This window comes from Moschus berezovskii, chromosome 23 (assembly GCF_049115385.1).
Source record: "Moschus berezovskii isolate FMDL1 chromosome 23, NW_MosBer_1.0, whole genome shotgun sequence".
In the NCBI taxonomy this organism is placed as follows: Eukaryota; Metazoa; Chordata; class Mammalia; order Artiodactyla; family Moschidae; genus Moschus; species Moschus berezovskii.
The window spans coordinates 48,820,738-48,844,112 of NC_142482.1; the positions used below are offsets into that span (position 1 = coordinate 48,820,738).

Sequence of the window (23,375 nt, forward strand, 5' to 3'; positions counted from 1 at the left end):
GACTAGTAGTTGTATAACCAGCATTCTCTGTGGTTCCTTTCGGAAAGATGCATCTTTCACTGGCTTTGTTCTTGGACCACAGTTCTCGGTATTATCATTTCCATCTCTAGAGGTGCTCTCTGTGGGGGCCACATCCTTCTTGATCTCCTCAGCGTTGTCATCCCTCAGAGCTGAAAGGAATGCCGAGCCTCTGGCCCTTTTCCTCCTTGCAGCGGGAGGGCACGATTCTCAACGTACAGAAGTGCTGGCTCTCTAGCCAAGAGACTCATGGATGCTGTTGGCTCTGCCACTGGAGTCCAGGCAGAAAGAGGTCCGTGTAGGCAGGAAACCCGGGAGGTGGAGACTGACCCCCTGCCACCCACATTCGGGGGATCAAGGCCACAGGGAGGCCTGGGGACAGCCTCCACCTTCTTGACTCCTGGGGCTTCTCTTCATTTGAATGGACACAATCCAGCCTCCAGAACAACCCCTTTTGTTTTTCTGTCTAGATGATGTCAGAGAGCAATGTGTTATGACTCTTCTCCCTTTTCCCACTGAAATTCTTCTCGCCCTCAAAACTGTCAGACCCCAGCTGGCTACTTTGTTATGCTGAGGGTAATTGGGCCTTCAGAGTGGGTCCCCTGGACCTCCGACTGCCCACCAACCCCTCCACTGTGGCCCTGAAGACAGAAACCTCTCACTATGGGCATGTGTTCTGGGTGATGCTGAGTCATGTATTTATTATGAAAGAATGCCAGAAGGAGAAAGTTTGTATTTCCAGTGAAGCTGATATACAGCCAGGAGCTAAGTAGAACCACCAAGGAAGTCTGATTTAATTTAGGCACTTGTGGATCTGTGTGGATAGCATTTTTTTAGCCATGGAAGATGGCTAAATGGATAAATAAAACTTTAGGGCAGCGGTCCTCAACCAGGGACCAGTTTCATGGAAGACAATTTTTTCCCGGACCAGGGGTGGGGAATGGTTTCAGGATGATTCAAGCTCATTACATCTATTGTACACTTCATATCTGTTTTTATTACATCAGCTCCACCTCAGATCATCCGGCGTGTTGGAGACCCCTGCCTTGAAACTAAAAGGTCATAGTACAGAAGCCTGTCTGTCCATTGATGCGTTCTCTCTCTTCCTCCATTCCTTCCAAACATATTAGGCCAACGTGTGGCCTAAGATTTTCTTAAGGTTGAAACGGAAAACAGGGACATCTACACTTTCCAACTTCATTAGGAATTCTAGTTCTTAAATGTTTGCTACGTGCTTTCTACAACCAGCCTTTATTAAATTTTTTGGAATTAGAAAACCCAATTGATGACTTATTTTGGAATCTTTCTGCATGGTTGATCTACCTGCATCATGCCGGCGGGGTGATATTTTGTTTTCTTTGCTGTATTGTGACCCCTTCATGCGTGAAATCTCCTTACTATTCTAGATAGAGTTGGAAGCATTTGAACCTGAGTAGCTACTTGCAGAATAATTGCAGCAGACTCACCTAGTTTACAGCTGGCCCCAGAGTGAAATCATGACAATTTTCAAGGTGTCTCCGGAAGAGCCCTAAATTCACAGGATGAAGCTTTTCCTGTGGCAAATCCCATTTTAGAGGGTTTAGTTTTAAAATTCAGATGACTTGGGTTTTGTGTTTAACCAGAATGGAAAGAAAACCCACAAAACATTCTTTCGGTCATCCTATAATTTGAAAATAGATTTTGAGAGAAATTGAGACTCTGCGAGCCAAGTTTTCATTGCAAAGGAAATCTTGTGAAGCCCATAAAGTCTGACTGTGTACAGTGGAGCAGCTGAGCTGCCCCTGAGTCAAGTCATCACCGTGGAAATAGCACATCTAGTCTGCCGCCAGGGAAATTCTGGGGAGGACTTTCCATTTCTGGGGATATTTGAAGCTAATGATAGGTGTTATTTTCTCCTTTCTAGACTGCCACAAGTTTCAAAATGTATGTAGAAAACTGGAATATTCAGACAGCTACTTGGCTAAAGCGGTAAGGAAAACAAAAACAACCTTGTTCCTCGGGCGCTGGGATATGTTTAGATGGGCAGCACTCGATGAACAGCCGTAGTCTGCTGGGTCATGTCAGCTGGCACTTTTGTTTGGTGTTAACATCTATGCTGTGTCAATGAAAAAGTAGAAATAATTTGAGAAGGTTGCAATGTAGTATATTTATTTTGCTGTACCAGATACTTGCTAATACCATTCCTGTGTACCAGCAATCCTCGCAGCAATCCTATGAAGTGCTGGTACTTATTATCCCCATTTTACAGATGAGGAAATCAAGGCACAGAGGGCTTGTAACTTGTCCAAAGTCACACAGCTAAGGAGTAATAAATATGAGTCCAGTGCATCTCCAGAGCCAGGCTCTTAACCTCTGTGATGGGCGGCTGCTTATCTAGAGGATAGCCTATTGGTCAGGTGTCAAGGAGGGTCAAGGTCAGCATCACGTCATGCAAGACTGCTGTTTATCTGTAGCATTGAAGACTTTATGGTACCCCCCACATGTTGATGCTTTTTAACTTTGTATTTTCGGTATTTCTCTGTCCTTTTGTTTTTCTACACATTCCAAAATTAGAAATATTACTTCTTATGGAACTAATGACATGCTATCCTCGAAGCAGCAGACTCTAGCTCATGAATATTCCTATTGCATGAGTGCAGAGAGAGTATAAAAATATTAAACTGTCAGTTCTACTGTTTTTGATAAGTAGCATTTTTCATTTTGTTAAAACACTGGGGTCAAAGAAGAGACAATGTATAACATTTCCACCAAAGTAAACTCATGCAGTTAATCTGGACATGCACGTTTTGAAAATTTGCCCTTCAGTTATTGCTATTATTAATTTTGTGAATCATTTTACCATAAACCTCTATTTCTGTGTATTGAATGACCCCAATGTATTGAGAATCCTATAGTCTCCATTAGGAGCTTGTTCTACATAAACATTTTTTATGTGAACATATATATAAAATATGAAATATTTTTAAAAAATCATTTTAGAAAATGGAATATTTCATTCATTCAAGAAGGTACAGAGAGTAAGAAACAAACCCCCATGTGAAGTACCTCTCTTTTCAAGAAGAAATATTTCACATGGAATTCCATCCTTGTTTCTTTCCTCAGATGCATTCCTTTTCTTCCCGTGATCCTTAGTTTGTTTTTAACTTGGTTACTTTTGACTGTTGGGATTTATTTTCCATCTGGGCTGTCTCATTTAGGAAGCCATGTAGTTGCTCCCCAGGGTACCACTGTCGATCTGTAGACTGGATCTGGGAGGAAGTCCCCTGTCATTTCGTTTTAATAAACAACCAAGAAGCCAGAGATCTCCAGGGTATTTACTGGCAGTTCCTGGATTCTCATAACGCCCTTACTCTTTGAGGCAAATTCATGGATTGGAATCCCGTGGACACTGAGAACTGAAGAGGCCCTGTAATGTGTTGATTTTGTGCTAGAGTCATGGCCAAGAGAGATGAGAAGGCTGCAGTGTTGTTTTTTTTTAAGGTGGCTTTGGGGCCAGTGTGGAAAATAAATTAATTCCACTGAATGAGGACCCTTATCTGGTTCTAAATGTTTTAGAGCCAATGGCACTTTTCCAGTCTGGAAGGTCCCCTAGAGAAGGAAATGGCAACCCACTCCAGTATTTGTTCCTGGGAAATCCCATGGACAAAGGAGCTTGGTGGGCTATAGTCCTTGAGGTCACAAAAGAGTCAGACACAACTCTTGGTGTTTAAGAAAACTAGAGTTAAGGTTGCTTGGACTACACTGTAAGTCCCTGACGAGGGTTAGGCAGGCCTGCCATCAATGGATCATCAAGTGATTTCTGCATGATTGGATCCAAAAGGATGCAGGTGTCGGTGAAAATTCCTGGTATGTTTGACCTGTGACTCATTGTACCTTCCTGTCTTCAGTGTGTGCTATGAGCGGGTTCCCTGGTACCCCACCGTGCTGACCTTCATCCTGTCTGCCTTATGGCACGGTGTCTACCCTGGGTACTACTTCACTTTCTTAACTGGAATCCTTGTCACTCTAGCAGCCAGAACGGTAAGCTTCCTTTGGTTATGGGGTGTTCTCCTTAGTAATCACATGCCTGTGTGTGTGTTGTATGTTAGGTCCCAGCAGGTTGGGGACCATGGTGGGAGTGATGCTTTGAGAAATCAACAGAAGTCTTCCCATTAGAGAAATATTTCAGTATATAGGAACTCACGGTCATAAAATGGTTAACTATTTTATTTTCATATTACTTACAGGGAGTGTTTGCAAACCAAAAGGACTTTTAGGAACAATGTTTAGTACCTAAGAGATGAAAATATTTTTAATCATTCAGTTCAGTTCAGTTCAGTTACTCAGTCGTGTCCGACTCTTTGCGACCCCATGAATCACAGCATGCCAGGCCTCCCTGTCCATCACCAACTCCCAGAGTAGGCTACTAATTACAGGTGACTATCATTGTTCATCCATGGAGATTCCATAAAACTTCATTTTTCTTATACTATACATAATGTCTCTTTTCATAATCCTACACCTAAAAATAATTTGATCTCTGAGCAATTGTAAAAATTGCAGCCACAGGAACTTTTAAAGATATATCTAACCTCTCATGTTTGATCCAATTAAGTTTGTGAAAAGTCCTTTGTGAATTTTATAAATTTAGTTCTCTAGGTTTTAGGAGTAGCCTTCAGTTTGTCCTAGACTGTTCCTGTGATTTGCTGGATGCAGAGTAAGAATAATGACGGAATTAAAAAATAAAAAACATGACTGTGCTCACAAATGAGGTGAACATGTACGAAAGTAATTACAAGTCAGTGTATTCTAACTGTCAGATACAGAGCTTTGAATTTTATTTCATTTCAGTGCTTGATAGTGATTCAGGTGCCAAGAGTTTTTAATGAGATTTGTTGAACTGGTATTTTGGATGTGGGTTTAGGAGCCCCAACAAAGCTATTCACTCATTATTTTATTTTTAAAAAAATATGTTTATTGAGTGCCTCCTGCATGCCAAGTGCTGTGATGGGTATTGGAGGAAAAAATGGAGAACAGAAGGGATGTGGTCCCTACTCCTGGTCTACTGCTGGGAACAGAGACATAGCATCTAGTGTAAATGGGAAACATCTCGTATAAACGGATAACATCTTCCTGTTTATTCAGTGGAGACAGCGGGTAGAGTCGGCTTTCTTTCTCATTTCTGTTAGCTCTTGACTCATTCTTGAATTCATCTGTTTGATTAATATTTCAGGAGCCCTTTTATATGTTAGTAGGTGCTGAACTACTGCAGTGAACAAAAGTTCTTCACCCATGGAGTTTTTATTAGGTTGGCCGAAAAGTTCACATGTGTTTCCCCTTAAGCACTTGTAGAAAAATTTGTATGAAACTTTTTAGCTGACCCATTGTTTTATTTATATAAATGTTTGTTGTGTGAACAAGATGGATAACTGATTATTCTGATTAGCACAGTTGAAAGTTTCATAGCAACCCAGTTCAGTATTGTTGCCTGGGAAATCCCATGGACAGAGGAGCCTGGCTGGGCTACAGTCCATGGGGGTCGCAAAAGAGTCGGACACGACTTGGTGACTGAACAAGAACAACAGAAGTATATATTGTACAGATTTGTGCAGCGAAAGCAAGCATTTTCTTTTTTCCCATTCATATACCAACTTGGGTCATAAAACTAAAAAACAGATGGAAAGACCAAGGCTAGAATTTTGTTAATACATTCAGAGTATTATTTCTTAAAATGTCTTTTGTTCAGTTGATCTTTATTGGTATAAAAGCATTGATTTATTGGGTTGGCCCAAAAATTCGTCTGAGTTTTTCTGTAATATCTTTTGGGCCAACCCAGTGTGTAAAGCCTCTCGGGTGACCTTGGAACGTTTTCCACAAATGAGTCAGGAAAGAGACGGAGAGAGGGTTGATAGAGCAGTGAGTCCTTTTTTTTTTTTCCATCCCCTGAAGGGAACATGAACTCAGTCATGAAGTGTCTCAGGCCCAGGAAGTTACTTAATGAAATCTCTTACATGCTTCTCAGTACTGCCCATGGATGGACCTTACTGCCCATGGATGGACCTCCAGCCTCTGTCTAGAGGACATTAGAGCCAAGGAAGAGTCCTTATACTCCTAGGCAGCCCTGGGATGCCTTTCCTGCTTTGGAGCTGACCTGCCTTTAAACCAGCCGTTGTTTCAACTCTGTCTTTGGTTGTGGCATCTGGAAATCGGGTGTCTTTCTGGAAACAACTCTGTGTCCAAAGACCTACAAATCCTTTGACAGCCAGCATTTTACATCTCAAAGAGTTCTGTTTCCTTGTCTGTAGAATGGGCATAATGATGCTTACATGATAGCCTTGTTGGGAGAATCAGAGATGATAACCCATAAATAATTTGCACAGGCTTGGCGTACTGTAAGCACTCAATAAATGGTAGCTCTCATTATTCAGTTCAGTTCAGTTCAGTCGCTCAGTCGTGTCCGATTCTTTGTGACCCCAAGAATCACAGCACGCCAGACCTCCCTGTCCATCACCAACTCCCGGAGTTCACTCAAACTCATGTCCATCGAGTCGGTGATGCCATCCAGCCATCTCATTCTCTGTCGTCCCCATCTCCTCCCACCCCCAGTCCCTCCTGGCATCAGACTCTTTTCCATTGAGTAAATTCGTCGCATGAGGTGGCCAAAGTATTGGCGTTTCAGCTTTAGCATCACCTTCTAATGAACACCCAGGATTGATCTCCTTTAGAATGGACTGGTTGGATCTCCTTGCAGTCCAAGGGACTCTCAAGAGTCTTCTCCAGCACCACAGTTCAAAAGCATCAATTCTTCGGCGATCAGCTTTCTTCACAGTCCAACTCTCACATCCGTACATGACCACGGGAAAAACCATAGCCTTGACTAGACGGACCTTGGTTGGCAAAGTCATGTCTCTGCTTTTTAATATTATTACACTATTATATTTCACCATTATTCAAAGGAAATAGGTAAGACACAGTGCAGAGACTTTTCTCCAAGGATATCCATCACAGAATTGTTCACAAAGTTTCCCATAATTAAAATTGTGTCAGATTAATATTTTACTGACATAGAAAAAAGTTCATGCTATGTTGCTAAGTGAAAAAACAGGCTAACCACCTGGTGATGCCATTGGAAATGTAAATATGAATGTGTGTGAATAGAAAAGAGACTTGAAAGGGTTTTTCAACAATGCTTTTCTCTGGGAGATGTTAAAAAAAAAATCTGACTCTGCTTAGTTGTTCTTTAAACATTTTTCTGCAGTGAATGGATGTGTACTTTTTAAAAATAACAAAACTGTAATGGTATTTTTGGTTGAAAATAGAACTCAGATGGTTGGTAGTTTTTATCTCCTGTGTTCCTGAGGTGTACTACCTGCATGCATGGAATAAAAGTTTTTATTTTTTGCACCCCGCCCCCCATGATTTCCTTGGCGAGCAGGTGAGGAAAAACTGCAGATGTTACTTCCTTTCTTCAAAAGCCCTCAAGGTTGTTTACGACGTAGTCACCTGGGCTGTCACTCAGCTGGCCGTCTCCTACACGGTGGCCCCCTTCGTTATGTTGGCCGTGGAACCCACCATCAGCTTATACAAGTAAGTTTCCCTTGTTCATGGTTGCACTGTAGAAAACTTGTCTGGTAACCTCTGTGTTTGACTTAGGAGCTGGTAAACTGAATTAGCCAGTACTGACAGTTTCTATGTATGGTTTCGATGGGAAATGTCTAGAGAAGGCTTTAGGAGGAAGTGTCTGTCCTAGAGATGCCAACAGACAAACAGTAACACAGATGGAGCAGAGTGGCCCTTGAGCCATTCCTGATATAAGTAAGGGATGCTTATGGTAGTGAATTCCGAAGGGATGTGTCTGGATTACAAGCTCAGAGGGTGAGTTCACTGCCCTTACCTGTTTCTCCTGGGGTTAGGCTCTTTTGGAGGCCGTGGGGCACCCAAGGAGGGACAGAAGCTGGCAGGAGCTGGCTTCACACCACGGACAAGGCCTTTAGGGAAAGGGTGTCAGGCCCTTGTATTCAAACACCAGCCCTCCGGCTGAACCGCAAACCTCTTCTTGATTACTTTTATTGTTTCACTCCTCTGTTGAATTAGTCATCTTTTTCTACTCTCAGAGAAATGGTTGTATGACCTCTGGCAAGTTATTAACCGCTTTTACCTGTGTTTTCTCAACTGTAAAATGAAGGTAAGAATGGAATTCATCTCAAAACACCTTTGTCAGGGTTGAATGAGGCAGACACGCAAAGGGCTCAGCCCAGTGTCCGACGTCGTACTCTGTACTCAGTACTGACTTGGATCGTTTACTGATTTGCAGGGACTTTGATTGTTAAGTTTGGGCCATAGCTACAGTCAGAAAAGTGGCTTGGAAATAGACATGCAATCGTGCCTTATTGTACATCAGAGACTGGACACACTGGTTAGGAATGATCAAAGAAACTCTCGCTGCTCAGGACAGGTTATCAGTGTCTAGATGTAGGATTTTTTTTTTTTCAGGTTGAGGTCTGCTTCTGTAATTCCAGTTAGGTCATAGGATTTATGTCCAGGTAACATGGAAGTTGAACTGGTTTGTCTATAGATTTTTCTAGACAAGGGATGCCAGAATAGTGGAAAAAGAATTATAATCTTCAGCCAAAAAACCCCTCAGTTCAGCTGCTACCTGAGCCATCCCACCTGCACTAGGCTCCCTCTTTCCAGAGGAACCCCCCCCCCCACAAGCCTGCACCATCTTGGTTTTACCTTCTATGCCCCCGTCCCTCCAAGCAGCCCCAGTTGCTCACAGCTCTATTTTCCTTTCCCTTATCTGAGTGCTTCCCTGGTGGCTCAGAGGTTAAAGTGTCTGCGGGAGACCTGGGTTCGATCCCTGGGTTGGGAAGATCCCCCGGAGAAGGAAATGGCAACCCACTCCAGTATTCTTGCCTGGAGAATCCCATGGACGGAGGAGCCTGGTGGGCTACAGTCCACGGGGTCGCAAAGAGTCGGACACAACTGAGTGACTTCACTTTCACTTTCCCTGAGTGCCCTCCAGCCAGCATTTGCCCTTTATAATCTTGTACATTTTAACACTCTCTGAAGCAGCCTTTAAGCCCAGTTCAGCTATCCTCCTGGGCTGTCCAAGTTTTGGGCTTAGGTGCTAATTGTATTAGTGCTCAGGTTACAAAAAGTCTCATAGGTTTTGAGGTGTCTGCTTCTCACTGGTAGCCCTGGGCCCTTTCCCCCCTTTTCTTTGGAGAGAGGAAAGAGGAGAGAACTGCTAGTGAGGAGATGACCTTTTATAAAGAAGTGGAACCGTGAAATAAACAAGGAATTATGTTAAACAGGTTTTTTTTTTTTTTTAACAGGCGTTGAGACACATTGATTTGCATTCCTAAGTCAGATGGCTGGGGCTGAGGGTTCCCCCAGGGTTTGGAAAATCTAAGTCACTATGCAGATAAAGAAACAGGAACTGGGGAGAGGCGGAACACACCCACCCCAGCCCTGGTATTTTAAGCACATGATGTTGCTAGATGCAATATCTTTTTTTGCAGGAATATGTGTGTTATATTATAGCAGAAGTGCCTGTATTTAACTCAATATCATTTAATCAATCCCTGGGTCGGAAAGATCCCCTGGAGAAGGGCATGGCAACTCCCTTCAGTATTCTTGCCTGGAGAATCCCATGGACCCAAAGAGCCTGGTAGGCTGCAGTCCATAGGGTTGGACAGACACAGCTGAAGCGACTTAGCACAGCATGGCATGCTAGGCACTGCTCTAGGAGCTGGGACTGTGATGCTGAGCAAAAGATGGAACTCATTCTTACTTCATGGAGGACATGGCTTGATAGAAGTGATAGGAAATAATTGACAGATTTATAAATACCCATGAGGATCAGACCCTTGAGTGAACGGTCCAAAGATTTGTACCGTGTAACATGTACATGGTCCGTGTAACAGGAATCTGCCTCTTGAGAGAAAGCAGCATTGAGCTTTCTTTCCTGGAGGCTGCACCATGGGAGTGTGAAGCAGGTATAGAGTGTGTGGGGTGCTGAGGGGGGCGGATGGAGCACTGTGGGTTGTGCTGCAAACCCTGGGAGCAGCACAGATAAGCTCCATTGTAATAGGAAGAAGCCCTGGGAAACGTGAGTGTGGGAAGACTGTAGAACCAACCCAAGGCAGAGCAGTGAGCTGAGGAGAGAGGATGGTAGCTGTCACTATCTCTGTTTATTATTTATGGCCAAGGAGGCTCAGAGAGGGTAATTTCACAGATGGCACACAGCAAAACCCAAGTTTCACTTGCAACTTTTTTTTCAAACAGCAAAAGGAGTGCAGTCACTAAAAGTTTCTGTGGGAGAAAATACTTTGGAAGAATGTTATCACTTGGGAGGCACACACAAGGGGTGATTTGTTTGTGATCACATGCATTTAACCAACTAAGCATGCTAAATTCTATATTTAGGCAGGAGCTTTAGGGAAAGAAATCATTATCAATCCAGATCACTCTCAGGAGATTTCCATGTCTTTTAAACAACAACCTAGTATATTAAAAAGCAGAGACATTACTTTGCCAACAAAGGTCCGTCTAGTCAAGGCTATGGTTTTTCCCGTGGTCATGTATGGATGTGAGAGTTGGACTGTGAAGAAAGCTGATCGTTGAAGAATTGATGCTTTTGAACTGTGGTGTTGGAGAAGACTCTTGAGAGTCCCTTGTATTGCATGGAGATCCAACCAGTCCATTCTAAGGAAGATCGATCCTGGGTGTTCATTGGAAGGACTGATGCTAAAGCTGAAACTCCAATACTTTGGCCACCTCATGAGATGAGTTGACTCACTGGAAAAGAGTCTGATGCTGGGAAAGGTTGGGGGCGGGAGGAGAAGGGGACGATGGAGAATGAGATGGCTGGATGGCATCACCGACTCTGTGGACGTGAGTTTGAGTGAACTCTGGGAGTTGGTGATGGACAGGGAGGCCTGGCGTGCAGTGATTCATGGGGTCGCGGAGAGTCGGACACGACTGAGTGACTGAACTGAACTTTACTTAAAATGCACACAAACCTTTGTTTAGAGTGAAATTGACATTTCTGTCACTTTCGTCAGTTTCAGGTAATTCAGCCTAAGTGGTATGTTGTTTTTCTCTTTAGCGTTTAAATTCTCTACCTAGGTCTGCTCAGTCCAGTAGAAGTTTCTACAGTGACTGAAATACCATTCCGTAGGTTGGCCACCAGCACATATGGCCACCAAGCTTTTGAAATGTGTCTAGTGTGACTGAGAAACCGTTTTCAGCTTAATCGAATTTTAATTAATTTGAATTTTAACAGCTGCATGGCTGTTGCCAATGGCTATTATAGATTGCCTCTCAAAAGTGTTTTCAGAATCTTTTTGAAACAATTCTTTTTCAGAAACTCTTAGGAGACTCTGAGAGTCTGGCAGAAGAAATTAATGGAGATGGGTCTGGCCAGATCTGTTCCTCTCTAGGGGGTAATTTCAGTAACTGGAGATGATTGGCAGTAGTATGCAAATCCATTTCTCAGGATACCCTTCCTTGATTGACATTTAAGTGTCAGACGGGCTGTTTTTTCTGTCTCGTCACTTTTCAATCTGCAGTGACTAAAAATCTTGCTTTAAATTTCTTAGTCTAAATTTTTCCTTTGTAGTTGTTAGTGAGCCCCAAGTGAACATTTGACTGTATTATGAAAGAACCTGTGGTTCCACAAACATGGCAGAGTAGGAGGATTTGAGCTCACTTCCTCTCAGGAGATCACCAAAATCACACCTAAGTGCTGAACAGCCATTGACCGAAAAGACTGCAGCTTACCCCAAATGATATTTTATATTCAAAGTGAAGGAAGAAGCCACACGAGACGGTAGGAGGGGTGCTTTCACAACACAGTCAAATCCTGTGTCCACCAGGTGGGCATCCCGTAGGCTGGAAGATAATTATATCACAGAGGTTCTCTCACAGGATCGAGTCCTGAGCCCCACGTCACGCTTCCGCATGAAGGTCCAACCCTGAGAGGAGGGACCCCAGAGCATTTGGCCTTGAAGGTCAGTGGGGATTGAGTACAGGACTGGAGCTCCACAGGACTGGGGGAGACAGAGTTCACTCTTAGAGGGCACAGACAAGGTTTTGTACACACTGGGAGCCAGCCCAGAGTAGTAAACTCCATAGGAGCTGGGACTGGACCTCCTGTGGGTCCTAGAGGATCTCCTGTGTCTCACTGGGCCAGGGGGGTAAGAAGAGCGGCAGCAGAAGCCCACAGAGAATACTGACCTCTCCCAGAGGTTGCCGTTTTGGCAGCGAGAGCTGGCTGTAACCAATGACCTACAGCTCCAGTGCTGGAAGACCTCAAAACAATCAGCAGGCTGTGAACGCCGCCCCACCCACCAGCAGCCATGCTGAGGTCACCTGTCCTTGTGTTGTCTCTCGGTTGTCTGATTCTTTGCAGGTCCATGGACTGAAGCCCGCCAAGGTTATGGGCTCCTCTGTCCATGGGATTCTCCAGGCAAGAATACTGAAGTGGGTTGCCATTCCCTTATCCAGGGGATCTTCACGACCCAGGGATGGAACCCCAGTCTCCTGAACTGTAGGCAGATTCTTTAGCATCTGAACCACCAGGGAAATCTCAGCCACACAGCCACCTCTAAACACATCCCTTGACACAGTCCTAACCAATGCCAGACCACCTTACCTGCCTCCTGAGAAACCTGTATGCAGGTCAAGAAGCAACAGTTAGAACCAAACCTGGAACAACGGACTGGTTCCCAACTGGGAAAGGAGCATTTCAAGACTGTATACTGTTACCCTGCTTATTTAACTTATATGCAGAGTACGTCATGTGAAATACCAGGCTGGATGAACCACAAGCTGGAATCTAGATTGCTGGGAGAAATATCAATAACCTCAGGTGTGCAGGTGACACCACCCTTATGGCAGAAAGTGAAGAGGAACTAAAAAGCCGCTTGATGAAAGTGAAAGAAGAGAGTGAAAAAGCTGGCTTAAAACTCAACATTCAAAAAATGAAGATCATGACATCTAGTCCCATCACTTCCTGGTAAATAGATGGGGAAACAATGGAAACTGAGAGACTTTATTTTCTTCGGCTCCAAAATCACTGCAGATGACTGCAGTCATGAAGTTAAAAGACACTCGCTCCTTGAAAGAAAAGCTATGACCAACCTAGACAGCATATTAAAAAGCAGAGACATCACTTTGCTAACAAAGGTCCATGTAGTCAAAGCTGTGGTTTTTCCAGTAGTCATGTATGGATGTGAGAGTTGGACTATAAAGAAAGCTGAGCGCTAAAGAACTGATGCTTTTGAACTGTGGTGCTGGAGAAGACTCTTGAGAGTCCCTTGGACTGCAAGGAGATCCAACCAGTCCATCCTAAAGGAGATCAGTCCTGGGTGTTCATTGGAAGGACTGATGTTGAAGCTGAAGCTCCAATACTTTGGCCACCTGATGCGAAGAACTGACTCATTGGAAAAGACCCTGATGCTGGGAAAGATTGAAGGCAGGAGGAGAAGGGGATGACAGAGGATGGCATCCGCTAATGAGTTGAATGGTATCACTGACTTGATGGACATGAGTTTCAGCCAGCCCTGGGAGTTGGTGATGGACACGGAAGCCTGGCGTGCTGCAGTCCATTGGATCACAAAGAGTTGAACACAACTGAACTGAACTGACAAGATCCTGACCACCTGAATAACAAGACCCAGCTCCACCCACAGGTGGGCAGGCACCAGCCACAAGGAAACCTGCACAAACCTCAGGATGTCAGCCACTAGAGGACAGACAAGAGAAGCTAGGATCCTCAGGCCTAAAGCAAAGGAAAGAAAGATGACAAAATTCAAAGTTAGTAGAAGGAAAGAAATAAGATCAGAGCAGAAATAGAGATGAATAATGGAAAAAATCAAACTAAAAGCTTTATCCTTAAGGATATAAACAAGATTGATAAATGTTGGCCAGACTTATCAAGAATAAAAGGGAGAGAACTCAAATCAATAAAATCAGGAATGAAAAAGGAGTTAAACTGACACCACAGAAATATAAAGGATCTTAAAAGACTACTGCAAACAACTATATGCCAATAAAATGGACAACCTAGAAGAAATGGCCAAATTCCTAGAAAGGTGCAACCTTCTAAGACTGAACCAGGAAGAAAGAGAACAGACCTGTTCAAGTACTGAAATTGAAACAGTGATTAAAAATCTTCCAACAAATGAAAGTTCAGGACCAGAGGACTTCACAGGCAAATTCTTTCAAACATCTGGAGAGGAGTTAACAGCAATCCTTCTGAAAGCCTTCCAAAAAATTGCAGAGGAAGGAACCCTAATGTGTATTGCAGCACTGTTTACAACAGCCAAGATATGGAAGCAACATAAACTTCCATCCACAGATGACTGGATAAAGAAGATGTGGTACATATATTTATACAGTGGGTCCCCTGGAGGAGGGCATGGCAGCCCACTCCAGTGTTCGTGGCTGGAGAATCCCCACGGACAGAGGAGCCTGGTGGACTAGTCCATGGGGTTGCAAAGAGTCAGACATGACGAGCAGCAACCATAAAAAGAATGGAATAATGCCATTTGCAGCAACATGGATGGACCTGGAGATCGTCATACTAAGTGAAATAAGCCAGACAAAGGCAAATACCATATCACTCACATGTGGAATCTGATTTTTAAAAAAATGATACAAATGAACTTATGGATTTATTATGAAGCCAAAACAGACTTACAGATATTGAAAACAAACTCATGGTTACCAAAGGGGAAATGTGGGGGTATGGAGGATAAATCAGGGGTTGGGGTTAATGTACACTTACTAGTATATATAAGATAGGTAACCAGCAAGGACCTACTGTATGGCACAAGGAGCTCTACTCAATATTCTGTGATAATCTACATAAGGACAGGATAAGAATGAATATATATATAACTAAATCACCTTTTCACATATTTGAAACTAACACGTTGTAAATCAACTATAATCCAACAAAAGACAAAAAGAATGAACTTGTCTTAGTTCAGGCTTCTATGGCTAAATACTAGACTAGGTGACTTAAAACAACAGACTTTTTTTTCTCTACAGTGGTGGAAGTTGGGAAGGTCACGATCAAGGTGCCAGCAGATTTGGTTTCCCATGAGAGCTCTTTCTGGCTTGCAGAAGTCTGCCTTCTTGCTGTGTCCTCACATAGCAGAGAGAGACTGATGGAGAAAGGGACAGCGAAAAAGATGGGCTGAGCGGCAGTGAGGAGGACACAGGCAGCTGACGCTCCCTTTCCTGTTATTTTCTAATGAGCGCGCTAACACTGCCATGGGACCCCCACTCACGGCCTCTTCTAAACCCAGTCACCTCCCTAAGGCTGCTTCTTCCAATACATCACATTGGAAGTCAGGGTTTCGACATATGTATTCAAGGAGGACAGAAATATTTAGTCTCGAGCAGAAGCCTTCTCTGAAATCATTTTCAAAAGCAAAATCTCCTAAGTTGTCTTTAACTAGATAACGCATACTAAACGCAGTGTATAGAATGTTAGAGTTTGTGTAGGCGTTTCTGTAGATAGCAAACTCCTTCATCTGTATATCTGGACACCTAGTTTAGTTCTGCTGCTGCTACTGCTGCTGCTAAGTCACTTCAGTCGTGTCCGACTCTGTGCAACCCCACAGACGTCAGCCCACCAGGCTCCGCTGTTGCTGGGACTCTCCAGGCAAGAACACTGGAGTGGGTTGCCATTTCCTTCTCCAGTGCAGGAAAGTGAAAAGCGAAAGTGAAGGCGCTCAGTTGTGTCCGACTCTTAGCGACCCCCTGGACTGCAGCCCACCAGGCTCCTCCGTCCATGGGATTTTCCAGGCAAGAGTACTAGAGTGGGGTGCCATTGCCTTCTCCGAGTTTAGTGCTAGAACACTACATAAATGTTAACTGAGTTCTTCCATAATAAAAGAGATGAAGGGTTCTTTACTTTTGGAGAGAAGTATGGAATGTCAGAATAGGTTACTAAACCTTCCTGGGAGGTTGAAAAGAAAATTTTAACCCCTTGACTTCCAGAATATTTGATTGGAATGCTTCATGGGGTCGCAAAGAGTCGGACACGACTGAGCGACTGAACTGAACATAACTGCTCCAGGGTAGACTTGACCACGTGTAAATGATTAAGGCAAAAGCAAAGTCTGTTTTAGGAGAGCAGACTTTGAAAGCTGGAATTGCCTATGCCTTGGATGTGCCTATGAGAATCCTAGTTTATACTTGCAGAGCCAGTGTGTTTCCCTGTTGAACTGCTTTTCACTCTCAGTAATGTCCTGGTTTAAATAATAAATCAGATGACCACTCACCTGTGGCTGTTCACCCTTCTGCTGGCTAAATTGCTACTATTCTGTCTGTACTGGTCTTTTCCATTCCCAAAAGAAGGGGAGGGAGTCTTTGTCTTTTTATAGATCCCAGTTTAATCCTTCCTACATTCTAGGTGGGCTTCCTAGGTAGGTCAGTGGTAAAGAATCCCCTGTGATGCAGGAGATGCGGGTTCGATCCCTGGGTCGGGAAGATCCCCTGAAGGAGGAAATGGCAACCCACTCCAGTATTCTTGCCTGAAAAATTCCATGGACAGAAGACCCTGGTGGGCTACAGTCCATGGGGTCGCAAAGATGACTGAGCAGCAGAGCTCACACACAGTACATACTTACTGAAAGAAGAAAAGGTGTGCTTACTTCTGCTGGAGCTCTTGACTACTCTGTGGACTACTCTGACCTTATGATCACAGAAGCTGGGGGATGAGATGTAAATCAGTTTTGGGTCTCCTGCCCCTTAACATTATTTTCTTCTGCTCTTCAAAAAGCATTGGAGAAACTGAAAGTTCAATTTTTCCAAATGGATATACAGCGATCATATAACAGCTGTTCCTAATTACTTCATTCATTGATGTGTACAGATTTACTGAACATCCACACTGTGCCCAGTACCACACTTAGGCTGTAAGTCCACAAACCTCAAAAGCAAATCATGTTCTACTTTGGATGAACGTTATTGAGTCATGGGGTAGGCTTTTGAAACCTGGACTCTTTGGGCTCATAATGTATACAATAACCCTGACACTTAGTGGAGCACACTGGCTAAAGTGTCAGTTGCTCTCGTGTTAGAGGAACACAGGGTAGGGCTTGAATTTGAATTCCATGCCTCCTTATACTTTTAATATGGTGAGTTTCTAGCTGTGGGGTTAATGTTCTTGATCTGCTTATAACATCAGTGGATACTACCAGGTGTCTGTATGTCTGTCTGCAGATGGGCTAGTTCGTTTGCTCTGCTCAGCTCTGAGGTTTTGGGTCCATCCTTGGCCGGCTCAGCCACTGTAGGGAGTTATCTGTGGAGTAGATCAAGGCAAGCCTGAGGGCGGTTAGGTCTGCCGGTTCCAGAGGATGATGTAATTGCTTCATGTGACATTTCCCTTGTATATCCTCATTTGAAATACAGCGTGTATGTTTCTTCCTAGGTGTATGTACTTTTACTTACACATCATCAGTCTCCTGATCATTTTATTCCTGCCAATCAAACCACAAACTCATAATCAAAGGCGGCCTCAGACTCTGAACTCTGTTAATAAGAAAAAAATGGATTGATACCACCACCAAAAAAAAAATGCTGAACACTTAAGACTGCAAATCACTGGACAGACAAGATAAAGACTCCAGAGTTCTCCAGTGACTTAGAGGCGATGTTTACATGCATTTTTTCTTGTTTTTGTTTTTTAAGTGCAGGGAGTATTTTTATAAAGCCTTTTTGTACCATTAAATCAGCCATGCCCAGTTGATTTAATATTTTATAAGACATTTGAGTGGCATGGAGGTATGTGGAGAAAGTGCCAGAACTTGCAGAGACAGTGCATTCTGGGCATCTGGGTCTTTGTTTTTCTGGCATGATCTCCAGCCCCTGAAATCTGAATATTGGGAACCTGAGTGTCTGCTCCCGAAGTGAGAAGGGGAAACTGAGATGACTTGTCTTCCAGAATACACCCAAGATGGCTGTGCCTTGGAAGCCCCCAATGCTTTGACTTGTGACATTACTGTTCTCAAACACATTAACTACACTCAGAAGACTTCTGGGAGGGACCGTGTGAAGGGAGGTCTGCAGAATACTGAAAACTCGATGAGCCGGGATCACCAACCGTGAACGGACACCTGTATGGACTTGAAGTCAGGCATGCGCCCTGAAGGTGGCTGTGTTTTTCTTCCCCCTGCTCCTCCCCTGCCCCGAGGGATGTAACCCTTCTTTCTTCTGCAATGAGCCAAGATTGAAAATCTGAAATTCTCCTGTCCAGGTACAAAGAGGTCTCAGAGGGGTTACTGTTTCCATTGCACAAGTACATGCCTTCCACTTGCCCACACGTGGTCCTGAGAAAACACCCAAATTTCACACTATGAAGGCAGGAGGATACCTTTTTATAATTTTTTTTAAAAATAAAGTTACATTGAAGTTTAGGAAGAAGAGGCAGACATTTCTCTTCTCTTCCCTCACATCTTGGGAGTGTTCATGATCATGGCCAAGTTGTTCACTTGGGCTGGTTTCCATTTTTCAGTTTCATAGCTGATTAAATTTGACACTGTTTGAGTTGAATCATCCTGCCTGAAAGCAGAGATTAAAAATGGTTTTCTTTTCTGTCTTTGTCATGAATGTGCTGTGGCTCCTTTGGGAAACTTCTACTAGGTGATATTCTACGTGGGAGAAGGAAATGTGGTATTAAATGTTATGGAAAATAATAATAATGAAAATAAAACATGCTATATAATGTTGTATTTTTAATCAAAAGCCTTGGGAGGAGAGAATCTGTTCAAATAAGATGGTAAAGAGTTTCTTACTAAACGAATACTGGGTTTCTATATAAAGGAAATATTTCTGAAAAGTGTTGCGTATTGTCTCAGTAGCATCTTATCATTCTGAAGCATGTGTGTGCATTGTGTATGTGTGTTAACAAATGTGTACAAATTGAAAGGTCTTACTTCCTTAAAATTTGAGCATGATGTGCTCCATCTGTACTTTATGTCGAGCGCTTGGATGGTTTTGGTTTTTGGTTGGCTCTTTGATCTTCAACCCCCTAAGTGCAGATAGGATTAACTTCCTTTTATAGATGAAGAAGCAGTCAGGAAGACGGTTGCTAACTGCCCCATAGTCACAGACTTCGTGGTTGAGCTAAGATTGGAATTTACAGTGGTCCCAGGAAGGCTGCTGGCTATGGGATCTTTCCATGCTGGTGCTTCTCTTTGGACAATGAAATGTGAAATGATGTTCTTGTCCCTTAAAGAGTCCGGGGTGGCCCTGTGCTGCTCAGAACCTAAGCTTCAGTCCTGATGTAAGACAGTGGAAGTTAAGAAGTAGCACATTTGGGCCAGGGTAGGAGGCTCACCCCAATTTAACCTTCTGGGACTTCCCTGGTGGCTCAGATGATATAGAATCTGCCTGCAATGCAGGAAACCTGGGTTTGATGCCTAGATCAGGAAGACCCCCTGGCAAAGGAAATGGCAACCCACTCCAGTATTCTTGCCTGGAGAATCCCATGCACAGAGGAACCCAGTAGGCTACAGTCCATGGGGTCGCAAAGAGTCAGACATGACTGAGTGACTAACACTTCTTTCAGTCTTCTAGCAACCCTTCCTGAAAGGAATCTTAGTGGATGCAGGGAAAAAAGGTAGGTGTCTAACATCTGTCAGAGTCTGCCTCCAACAGGAATATTTTGAGGGACAAGACCAAAATGCATAATCTTGTACACTAGCAAAAATGGTATATATCACCATTGGCATGGAGTGTGTGGAATAATCCATCTTACAATGAAATCCTTGAACTTGCAACGTGATTTTTGTCTGGGTTTCACTGTATTTTAAGTGTCTTCATTTCTGAGAGAAGAACTTTGGTGGCGAGAGGAGAGTTTATCATCCCTCTGCTTTGCTGGGACTCTGCCAACCCCTGAGTCCTGGGCAAGTGGGGACCACTGGTCCCCTAAGTGACCACCCAGAATCAACTATTCATTATGGAATAAAGTCAAGCCTATGGAATCTGGGCTTATAGATTATCTGTGTCAGACAGTGCTAGGTCCTGGGACACATTTTTGATACTGTGAGACTTTACTCAGCAATAAAAGGATAACACATTGAAGAGCGATTCGTACCTTTTTCCCTCTAAGAACATTTACCCATAGAAAAAAATTTCAATTTAGGACCCATATTTAGGTAGAAGATGGGGACTATTTATATCGCCATAGAGTTCCTAGTTTTTAGGTATGACCTAAATCAAATTCTTTGTGATTATACAGTGGAAGTGACAAATAGATTCAAGGGATTAGATCTGATCAAGTGCCTGAAGAACTATGGATAGTGGTTCGTAACATTGTACAGGAGGTGGTGACCATAACCATCTTCAAGAAGAATAAGTGCAACAAGGCAAAATGGTTGTCTGAGCAGGCCTTACAAATAGCTGAGAAAAGAAGTGAAAAGTAAAGGAGGGATAAGAAAGCCTTTTTAAATGAACAATGCAAAGAAATAGAAGAAAACAACAGAATTGGAAAGACTAGAGATCTCTTCAAGAAAATTAGAGATATCACGGAAACATTTCATGCAAAGATGGGCACAATAAAGGACAGAAATGGTGTGGACCTAACAGAAGCAGAAGATATTCAGAAGAGGTGGCAAGAATACACAGAAGAACTATACAAAAAGATCTCGATCACTCACCTAGAGCCAGACATCCTAGAATGTGAAGTCAAGTGGGCCTTAGGAAACATCACTATGAACAAAGCTAGTGGAGGTGATGGAATTCCAGCTGAGCCATTTCAAATCCTAAAAGATGATACTGTGAAAGTGCTGCACTCAATATGCCAGCAAATTTGGAAAACTCAGCAGTGGTCACAGGACTAGAAAAGGTCATTTTTCATTCCAATCCCAAAGAAAGGCAATGCCTAAGAATGCTCAAACTACCGCACGATTGTGCATTATTTCACATGCTAGCAAGATAATGCTCAAAATCCTTCAAGCTAAGGCTTCAATAGTACATGAACAGAGGACTTCCAGACGTACAAATTGAATTTAGAAAAGAGAAGAACCAGAGATCAAATTGCCAACATCTGTTGGATCATAGAAAAAGCAAGAGAATACTAGAAAAACATTTACTTCTGCTTTGTTTACTATGCGAAAGCCTTGACTGTATGGATCACAACAGACTGTGGAAAATTCTTAAACAGATGGGAATACCAGACCACTTTACCTGCCTTCTGAGAAACCTGTATGCAGGTCAAGAAGCAAGTTAGAAGCATACATGGAACAACAGACTGGTTCCAAATTGGGAAAGAAGAATGTCAAGGCTGTATATTGTCACCCTGCTTATTTAACTTATATGCAGAGTACATCATGTGACATGCTGGGATGGATGAAACTCAATCTGGAATCAAGATTGCCAGGAGAAATACCAATAACCTCAGGTATGCAGATGACACCACCTTTATGCCAGAAAGCAAAGAGAAACTAAAGAGCCTCTTGATGAAAGTGAAAGAGGAGAGTGAAAGCTGGCTTAAAACTCAACATTCTTCTCCTTAAGGTCCAGTCACCCTCTCGTTTACCCTCTAACAAATTTCTTTTTCTTGCCTGAAAAAAAATTCAACATTCATAAAATGAAGATCATGACATCTGGCCCCATCACTTCATGGCAAATAGATGGGGAAGCAATGGAAACAGTGAGAGACTTTTATTTTCTTGGGCTCCAAAATCACTGCAGATGGTAACTGCAGCCATGAAATTAAAAGACCCTTGCTCCTTGGAAGAAAAGGTGTGACAAACCTAAGCAGTGTATTAAAAAGCAGAGACATCACTTTTGCCAACAAAGGTTCGTATAGTCAAAGCTTCCAGTAGTCATGTATAGATGTGAGAGTTGGACCATAAAGAAGACTGAATGCTGAAGAATTGATGCTTTTAAACTGTGATGCTGGAGAAGACTCTTGAGAGTCCCTTGGATTGCATGGGTATCCAACCAGTCAATCCTAAAGGAAATCAACTCTGAATATTCATTGGAAAGACCGATGGTGAAGCTCCAACACTTTGGCCACCTGATGCAAAGAGCCAACTCATTAGAAAAGACCCTGATGGTGGGGAAGATTGAGGGCAGGAGAAGGGGACAACAGAGGATGAGATAGTTGGATAGTATCACTGACTCAGTGAACATGAGTTTGAGCAAACTCCAGGAGATAGTGAAAGACAAGGAAGCCTGCTGTGCTGCAGTCCTTGGGATCACAGAGTCAGGCATCACTGAGCAACTTAAAGAGTTTCGAGTTATCCTAAATGTATTATATATTTAATAAATATGTATTGAGTTGATGAGCTTTAGGTTTAAAAGAAATACATTTTAGGGGTGTTTTTTTTAAAGGCCAGATCTAGTCATCAGTGAAATGAGAATCAAAACCATAGTGAGATAGTCAACCTCATGCTAGTCAGAATGATTATCATCAAAAAAGAACACAAACAACAAATGTTGGTAAGAATGTGACGATAAGGGAGCCCTCATATACTGTTGGTAGGAACGTGAATTGGAGGAGTTTCTGTGGAAAACAGTATGAAGATTCCTCTAAAAACTAAAAATAGAACTACCATATGATCTAATAATTCCACTCCTGGATATATATTAAAAAAAAAACAAACCAAAACACTAATTTGAAAAGAAACATACAATCCTTTGTTCCTAGCAACCATATAATTGCTAAGGTATGGTAGCAACCTAAGTATCCATTATCAGATGAATGGATACAGAAGATACAGTGTTCAGTTCAGTTCAGTCGCTCAGTCGTGTCCGACTCTCCGCGACCCCATGAATCACAGCACGCCAGGCCTCCCTGTCCATCACCAACTCCCGGAGTACACTCAAACTCATGTCCACAGAGTGGGTGATGCCATCCAGCCATCTCATTCTTGGTCGTCCCCTTCTCCTCCCGCCCCCAACCTTTCCCAGCATCAGAGTCTTTTCCAGTGAGTCAACTCGTCGCATGAGGTGGCCAAAGTATTGGAGTTTCAGCTTTAGCATCAGTCCTTCCAATGAACACCCAGGATTGATCTCCTTTAGAATGGACTGGTTGGATCTCCTTGCAGTATAAGGGACTCTCAAGAGTCTTCTCCAACACCGCAGTTCAAAAGCATCGATTCTTCGGCAATCAGCCTTCTTCACAGTCCAACTCTCACATCCATACATGACCACGGGAAAAACCATTGCCTTGACTAGACGGACCTTGGTTGGCAAAATAATGTCTCTGCTTTTTAATATACTATCCAGGTTGGTCATAACTTTCCTTCCAAGGAGCAAGCGTCTTTTAATTTCATGGCTGCAATCAGCATCTGCAGTGATTTTGGAGCCCCAAAATACAAAGTCTGACACTGTTTCCACTGTTT

At 43.1% G+C, this 23,375-nt stretch overlaps 1 protein-coding gene across 3 annotated transcripts in view; it reads left to right on the forward strand.

Annotated features, from left to right (window-relative positions):
* MBOAT1 (membrane bound glycerophospholipid O-acyltransferase 1) overlaps positions 1 to 18,765 on the forward strand; it is a 116,861-nt gene extending 98,096 nt beyond the window's left edge. For 2 of the 3 annotated variants that reach the window (XM_055406101.2, XM_088831395.1), the window contains 4 exons: positions 1,922 to 1,986; positions 3,906 to 4,038; positions 7,433 to 7,584; positions 17,453 to 18,765. In XM_055406101.2, the coding sequence (XP_055262076.2) occupies positions 1,922 to 1,986; positions 3,906 to 4,038; positions 7,433 to 7,584; positions 17,453 to 17,579 (477 nt within the window). In that variant the 3' untranslated portion in view covers positions 17,580 to 18,765. The other variant, XM_088831396.1, reaches the window with a different exon arrangement.
* The last annotated feature ends 4,610 nt before the right edge of the window (positions 18,766 to 23,375 follow it).